The 8,801-nt window shown below is 37.0% G+C and overlaps 1 protein-coding gene across 1 annotated transcript; it reads left to right on the plus strand.

Annotated features, from left to right (window-relative positions):
- The first annotated feature begins 4,098 nt into the window (after window positions 1–4,098).
- Window positions 4,099–5,046, plus strand: LOC101825100 (olfactory receptor 4A16-like). The gene has a single exon (XM_005064566.2). It carries the CDS (start codon window positions 4,102–4,104, stop codon window positions 5,044–5,046), a length of 945 nt encoding a protein of 314 aa, XP_005064623.2. The 5' UTR covers window positions 4,099–4,101.
- Window positions 5,047–8,801: the final 3,755 nt, after the last annotated feature.

The raw sequence follows: 8,801 nt of genomic DNA on the forward strand, positions 1-8,801 counted from the left end.
ACTAGGGATAAATAAAGATCTACTATCAGAGGCCCCATAGGTTACTCAGACCTCCAAACTGACATTCTTGTTCAGGGGTCTAGAACAGTCCTATGCTGATTTCCCAGGTATCAGACTGGGGTCCATGAGCAACCCCTCATTAAAGTCAGCAGTTTCTGTGAGTTTCTCAAGCCTGGTCTTGACCCCTTTACCTATCACTCCTCCCTCTCTGTAACTGGATTCCAGAGTTCAGCTCAGAGTTTAGCTGTGGGATCTGCTTCTGTTTCCATGAACTACATAATGAAGGCTCTAGGATGGCATATAAAGTAGGCATCAATCTCACTATCAGAGAATTCCTTTTAAGGTAGCCTCTCAGACTATTGCTTATATTGTTAGTTGTGATCAACCATGTAGATCTCTGGACATTTTCCTAGTGCCAGATTTCTCTTTAAACCTATAATGGCTCCCTCTATTCATTTACTGTGACTATATGCAGATGCATTCATTTTCCTACAAGCAGTATGACTCTACTGTTCTTAGTGCCTGAAAAACAGTTCATTGCTATATACGACATCTTAAGACGGTATGTTTAAAGACCCATGTTCTAAAAAATTGTGTATGATTATTTTTGTCTACATAAGCATTAATACTAGTTTAAGCTTAAAGTAGTCATATTATTTTTATAGTATCAAATCACAAATAATACACAAAATAGTTGACATGGGTTTTAAGTGCATTGTTAAGAACTCTATTTTATTTCAATGTGTGTGTTTTCTAAACTATTATTTTATTATTCCAAATGTACAAGTGTTTTGCCTGCATTGATGTCTTTGTACTACATGTATTTCTGGTTCCAATAAGGTCAGAAAGTGGAAATGGAGTTACAGAGGATTGTGAACTGCTATGTAAGCTCTAGGAATAGAATCCTGATTTTTTGGATGAGAAGCTGTAGTGATGTTTTTGGCTGCTGAGTTGTCTCTCCAATCCCATGATTCCAATTCTTCTAGTTCATTTTCATCTAAAAATATCACAGCACAGATGAGAAGATTGGTGTCATCTGTGTGAGTAGTGATGTTTACACTTTTCCAGGACACAATAGTCACACATAGGATATTAGAGAAATTCCCTATAACTTATTAAGGGAAGACTCAGAATTAATGTGACCACTCTATATTCTTCCTTTAAGATTTTATACTGAAAGATGATGTTAAGAATAGGAAACAATACTTTAAATAGATCTTTCACATATTGTGGCTACCATATTGATAGTAAAATGCAGGCTCCATTTCATTTAGAGACTGTGGTGATTTCTCCTGGGATCTGGCGAGGTCTCAGTCTCCTTCCTCTGAATGGAGCAGGACAGCACTCTATTTTAATTCAGCTATGTAAACAATTAACTGCTCTCTTGAAGATTTGTTCTGTTGAAACCCAGAATTGATAAATAATGAGAGATAATAGAATCCAGAGAAAAAGAAGCAAAAGAGACAGAATTGGACATAGTTATTTTGTTTCTCTATGATCTACAACAGGTATGTCTTTATCAGTCTAATATTTCATAAATGAAAACTACAGATCTTCTGATCAAGATGGAAGGAGAAATAAGAATGAAACGCATCACAATTGCTTCCAGCAAAAGGACAGATGCTCTGCATATGTCCTTCTCCATTATGAAGTCTGTATGAATGGAATTATCTTGCTTGCTTCTAGTCAAAGTATATTTCTTCTCAGATAAATGTTGCTCGTACTTATATATAATAGATAAATTCTAACTCATATATTTTTAATGTATAACTGAAACATGGTTCAGCAAACACACAGGATTCTTGCTTTTATTCTGGAATATTTGTACAATTCTTGCTAAGTAGACAGAGATCCTTGTGAGGATCTGAGTTTATGCTCAATGTGGACCACTGCACATTAATCACAGCCACTATTCACTTAAGATGTTACATGTATTTAAGGCACCTTTTATAAAAAAATGAAACCAAACTGAACACCTGTAAGGAAGATATGTGGAAGTATCTGTTAGAAATGTTGAAACAGAGGCAAAGAGGATTTTATTGAATTGCTCAACGTCACAGAGCTAGTATGTAAATGACTGGGAAGTTGTATATCTAATTCATGGATCCAAATTTCTCAGTGTTTATCACTAGGCTATTCTTCATCTCCAAGTATGACTCAAGTTCTAGCCTGGTATACCATGCGCAATACATTAGAATCATTACTATATTACAGAGTCATAACATTCCATTTTACTCAATTTTTATGATCCAGGAAACACAAATATGCTTGGAAATTATTTGATTATACAAATAAGAAAAAAAATGAACAAAGTATAAAAAGAAGGACTGGGATCAACAATGTTGTAGATGGAAACAATAGGATTCTGCCGGGCGGTGGTGGCGCACGCCTTTAATCCCAGCACTCGGGAGGCAGAGGCAGGCGGAGCTCAGTGAGTTCGAGGCCGGGCTGGACCGAAACAATAGGATTCTGAGGTCATCTTTTCTAATCCCTTTCATTTTCCGTATGAAAATCAAACAAACATATTTATATTTATATGTCTAGAGATGACCCAATACCATGCCTCCTCACAACAGTTATATGTTTTTCTTTAAGGATGCTGTCCTCTGTTATTTCAATACTGAATTTCTATGTAAGCACTCTGAGTACCTAGGAAGCATTAATATAAATCCATGCCCAATGCTCACTCTCTTTCCTTTTAGTTTCTGTCTTCTATTGTCTTGCTGTCCAGTTTATTCTGATAGTTTTGAAAAAGTATGTTGGCTGTTAGTACAGTAGTTTGTGAAAGTAATAGGTTATCTCATTTACAAAAATACTTGCTGAACTATAGCTTGTAATGGTGCTAAGAATTAACATATTTGAAGAGAGATACAGATCCTGAAAACTTTGATATTCCAACTCAGATGAAGTAATTGTTACAGGCAGTTATACACTAAGTAATATTGGAGTTATTTCAAACACATTGAGATCTAGTCCCCTGAAACAGGATGAGGCATACAGGAAGAGTAAAAACCTTGGAGATCTCTTAAGATCTAGTTCAGATAAAACAGCATGGAAGTAGTAAGCTGGACATATCAGGATGAGTGCTACTTTCTGTGCTAAATAGATCATGCTATAAAGCACTCTTCAAAATATTCAAAGTTTAATAGTCTAGCATGGCATTCAATAACTATCTTGACTTTTTGAGGTTCTTGCTGTCATTATTTAGTTTGGTTTGTTTTTGTTTTTGGAGGACTCATTCTGGGGGTGGCTAATATCTGTGCCAATGAGAAAGTAATTTTTATTGCTTTGATTTCTTTTATTTTTACATTTAAATTTAAATTAGAAACAAGGTTGTTTCACATGTCAATCCCCAGACCCTCTCCCTCTCCCTCCCATCCTCCCACGCCCTCTCACCAGTGTCCACCCCCTCATTTCCCCAGGGAGGGTGAAGCCCTCCATGGGGGTGTCCATAGTCTGTCTTTTCATCCAGGGCATAGCCTACACCCTCCCCCAAGAATCCAGGCTGAAAGTGTATCTCTTATTGTAGGATGGGCACCCAACGTTCATTTGTATGCCAGGGATAAATACTAATTGCCTAGGCCTCCTCATTGACATCCACATTCGGGGGTCTTGATCAGTCCCATGCTGGATTCCCAGCCATCAGTCTGGGATTCAAGAGTTAACCTTTGTCAGGTCAGCTGTTTTGGAGGGTTAAACCAGCCCAGTCTTAACCCCTTTGCTCATCAGTCCACCCTCTGTCACTGGGTTCCTTGAGTTCAGTTCAGTGTTTAGCTGTGGGAATCTGCCTCTGCTTCCATCAGCCATTGTATGAAAGTTCTGGAGAAAGTGGTTTTAAACATTTGACAGATGCACTTTTGTCTATACTAAGATCTTGAGGTAAAACCTAAATACTTATCCAATTATTAACACCAGGAGTGTAGATTATTTGCCAGAGGAACTAAGCAGATGCTCATCAAGTGCCTACTTCTGGTTTATTACAGTAAAAATTATTGATGAGTGTATGCTTTGTGGCAGAATGGATTCATAATCTTGTTCAATATGCCCTGGCAGGTCCTGTACTGTGCTCTTGCCTGGTAAACAAGCCTGGTAGAAGAGTAAATGGAACTGAGGAACAATGTTACAGAATTTATCCTCCTGGGTCTCACTAAGGATCCCACTGTGCAAAAAGCATTGTTTGTTGTGTTTTTACTCATCTACATTGTGACAATGGTGGGCAACCTGCTCATTGTTGCAACAGTGATTGCCAGCCCTTCCTTGGACTCACCAATGTACTTCTTCCTTGCCTATCTGTCATTCATGGATGCTGTTTTTTCCACTGCCATCTCACCCAAGTTACTTGCAGATTTACTCTGTGCTAAAAGGACAATCTCATTATCAGCTTGCTTGCTCCAGCTCTTTGTAGAACACTTATTTGGTGGTGGTGATGCCCTCCTTCTGACAGTGATGGCCTATGATCGTTATGTGGCCATCTGTAAGCCACTGCACTATTTGGTCATCATGAATCACCGGGTTTGTATCCTCCTGTTGGTTGTATCCTTGATTGTAGGGTTTACACATTCTCTAGTTCAAATTATATTTGTATATAATCTTCCTTTCTGTGGCCCTAATATTATTGATCACTTTCTCTGTGATTTGTACCCATTGCTGGAACTTGCATGTGGTAACACATACTGGGTAGGGCTAACTGTTGTTGTCAATGGTGTATTACTCTGTTTGGTGGCCTTTGTCCTTCTTCTATTCTCCTATAGCATTATTCTAAGATCCCTTAGAAGTCACAGTCAGGAAGGGAGGCGCAAAGCCCTGTCCACCTGCAGCTCCCACATCACTGTGGTGGTTCTCTTTTTTGTTCCCTGCATTTTTGTGTATGTCAGACCTGTGTCCACCTTTGTCATTGATAAATTCATTACTGTATTTTATGCAGTTTTCACACCCATGTTGAATCCTTTAATATACGCTTTAAGAAATTCAGAGATAAAAAGTTCTATGAAAAAACTCTGGTGGAGAATGTTATGTACATATAGAGTAAAGATGTCCTGTTGCTAAAGAATGTGCTAATTGCGATTTATTAAAGAAACACAGAATTATCAGAAAAGGTTCTGTCTGGTCAGTGAATTTTCTAGCATGTACAATTTAAATGTCTTTTAAAATCATTTCTCCTGAGATCTTTATGACATTGACCTAATTAACAAATAATGCTGTGTGGAAGCATCGTGCTTCTAAATCTTGGTTGAATTTCAGCATACTATATGATTTAAATGAATTATTTTAGGATAATCAAAGTTTGTATCTGTCTTATGTAACAATTTGAATTTTTCTTACTTTTATATATGTTGGACTATCACCATTGCATTATTTGAAACATCACCTATAAATTGGATAAACTTTATTTTGCTTTGTATTCTTGATTTGATATTAGCCTTACCAAGTTTATATAAGGTACACAGTGTGGTGATAGAGAATGCAGATAATAAAATATTTACTCAAGTGAAAATATTAATTTGTCCACTCAAATTTCTATCCATGTTCTTTTTTTTGTGATAACAGATGCAACCTACTCACAGTGTCAAGTCAACATGTGTTTCACTTTATTGCCTACATGCTATGTTTATTAGTCTTTTAATACAATCCAATACTATTTTATAATTTGAGTCAATATAATTAAATGTACATTTTCTACTTGTTTATCTTTTACATTTGACATTTATATAACTTTATCATTTAACATTTTCCTTTCTTTCATCCAAATCCTCCCAGATATTCCACTTTGCTCTCTTTCAAATTCATGAAATCTCTTTTAACTAATTATTGTTTTGTTGTTGTTGTTGTGTATGTGTGTTTGTGTATGTGTGTCTGTTTGTGGTTGTTTTGTACAGTTGAAACCACATGGTCTTTTCCCCATCTACTTTCGTATAGTTATTATTGTTGTCTTTATTCAGCAGTTTATGCAGTTCTGGTGAGACTTCACATGTGCAGCTTCTGACACTATCAGGAGACACAGTGCCACAGAAAACTCCCTGGTCCTCTCTGGTTTTCATAATCTTTTTGCCTCCTCTTTCACAATCTTCCCTGAGCCTTAGGTTTGGGAGTGTTTTGAAGTTAAATTCATTTTAACTGGGTTCCACACCTCTGCATTTTGATTTTCTGTAATGGACTTCACTGCTCCAAAGAGAAGTTTTCTTAATGAGGGCTGAGGATTCCACTTAATAGCAGATATAAGAGCAAATGTTTAGAATGTAGTTAGGGATTATGTTGGTTTAGTCACATGGTATATGTGGTTCTTTAAGTTTAATGACTTCATTGTCTTATGCATCATATAACTCACTTTTGTGGAGCACATTTATTTTGGAGTACTAACTTCTATTTGAGATATTGTTTCAGTTATTATTTTTATTTATTTATGATCAGACCTAGGTGTCTGGATTATGTTGTTGGTAGTGTTTCTTGATATGGAAGGATGATCTCTCTTTTGTTGAGTGGTTGTTTGAAGCTCATTACTCTAGTTTGTCAAGTGATCAATCTGAAAGATTATGGAAAATGATTATAGAAACGTGGGAAAAGCACAAACAATGTTAACAGAGAAGGAAAGGATGGTTCTGAACCATATTTGAGATTTTTACATCGGAATGGACTCTAAAAATACCTTGCTTAATTCCTTAATTTTTCATTGCACAACTGAGATACATATGTAGTCATATTTCAAAATGATCCAAATCCACTATTTCTGTGAATGCAATTTTTATTATGCTGCATTTACGGATTTGAATAACAACTTTCTACACCACCAAAGGTGTTCAACCATTTTGTCCTTGGTTTTTATCCAGAGGTGATCTATAGCTGAAGACACAATGCACTTCAGACACTGGACCCTAAGATCCCTGGGCTGAAACTGACCTTAATGCCTCCTCCCTGAAGACTATCTTATGTAAGGTACTGTGGGAGATTCTAAGGGAGGGATATTACCAACAGCCTTACCCAGATACAATGCAGATTAATCACAGCAACAATCAGCAAGGCAAAATAATGCTAAGGATTCAGTAGTGATACACATACCTTGATGGAAATTAACAGCTTTGATTGGACATAATGCTTGCACAACAAGAAGGAAATCTTGCCTGGTTCTGAAAACTTGCCAACTACTCAGGACCACTGAAGTCATGAATCTTGAAAGGGAACTTACCTCCCTTTACTTTAGTAAAACAGAATAACTTCTAACTGTCTAGTACTTACCATTCATCAAGAAAATTTCTCCTTGCAACAGACAAAGACCATCACAGAAAACCACAACCAATTAATATGCAGAGCTGTACAGCCCAATCCCAAGATATATCCACAAACCAAGACCACACTTAAGTCTCAGGGAATATTGTGGAAGAAAGTGTAGAAGATTGGAAGAGCCAGAGAATTAGGGAGATTGCTGTGAGTTTTTTTCCTATTAATGTCAAAAGCTTAACCCATTATGTTTCATTAACATGACAGCCTAAGCATGAGCTTGGCAAATACAACATCAATAACATAACAAGGTGAATGGAGGAAAGGCCATGGTGCCTCAACTCTACAAAAAGAAGTACAGTACAGGCAACTAAGGTATGCTGAAAGTTGAAGAAACAGTTTTTCTCATGGGAGAGCCTGCCACTTGGCTGTCCAATATAAAAAAAATGAGTCCTGAAAACATGTATAGAAAGAACATTTAACATATTTATCTAGCTACATTTAGGAATATATATGCATGTAGTAATGATTAATAAGAAAGAAGCCATGAATTTGTAAGAGAGCAATGAAGGCTATATGGGAGAATTAAAAGGGAGGGAAAGGAAGAGGAAATGATGTAACTATATATAATTTCAAAAAAATTAAAGTATTTCCAGGAACCACTTACATTTCCTTATACATACACCAAACACTAATATGCAAATCAGTACCTATTCTACAAATCAATAATGAACTTTGCGAAAACAGATTATGAAAAATAACATGTTCACAATACATTCAAAAACAATAAAACATGATTAAACATAACCAAGGATATAAAAGACTTCTACCATGAAAATTAGTGACACTGAGTAGAAAGTTCACAAAATAAAAGATATAAATGGTCAGTAAAAACAAGAACAAGTTTTCACTTTATTTAGTCATCAGGGAAATGATATTACTATTACTTGAGATTTTTTTTCTCACAGAAATGTGAATAGGTTATCTTCTACAAACTAAATGGCAATAAATACTTATGACAATGTGAGGAAAATGAGCATTGGAAGTATACAGCAAGTAGCCATGATGGAAATCAAAGCAGTGTAATCAAAAAGTAAAAATATATTACCAAATGACCCTGTTGCAGAATACTTGTTTATTATGTTAACATGTGTCTTTGCCAAATTACCTATGGATTGTTTTAATAAAGAGCTGAATGATCGAGTCCTTCCAGACCCACACTCCAGTGTGCCTAGCTGCAGGTGAGCTTGGTTCCTCCTAGGTACTCCTTCCCTGCCCATCAGCCACTCCCACAATCTTCTGGAGGCTGCTCCAGGTAGTGAGAGGACCTGCCCACACAGGAAAGAAGTCAGTCCTCACAGACCCTACCCACAAATGTTCCCACACCTGTGTCCCCAGCCCCAGGTGTCCTTGGGTCCTCCTGGGACCTCTCCCCTGCCTATCACCCACTCCATCAATCTTCCTGGGGGCTTCTCCTAGCAACAAGAGGACCTGCCCCACACAGAAAAACTCTTCCAAACCCCACCCTCTGGCATGCACAGCTTCAGATTCAGGAAAGAAGGAGACCAGTAGAGACAAAATGACCCCAT

The sequence above is a fragment of the Mesocricetus auratus genome, unplaced genomic scaffold (assembly GCF_017639785.1).
Source record: "Mesocricetus auratus isolate SY011 unplaced genomic scaffold, BCM_Maur_2.0 Super-Scaffold_100004, whole genome shotgun sequence".
NCBI classification, from domain to species: Eukaryota; Metazoa; Chordata; class Mammalia; order Rodentia; family Cricetidae; genus Mesocricetus; species Mesocricetus auratus.

Bases quoted from the DNA above. Each gene is read 5' to 3' on its own strand.
- LOC101825100 (XM_005064566.2), top strand. From the start codon at position 4,102: ATGGAACTGAGGAACAATGTTACAGAATTTATCCTCCTGGGTCTCACT.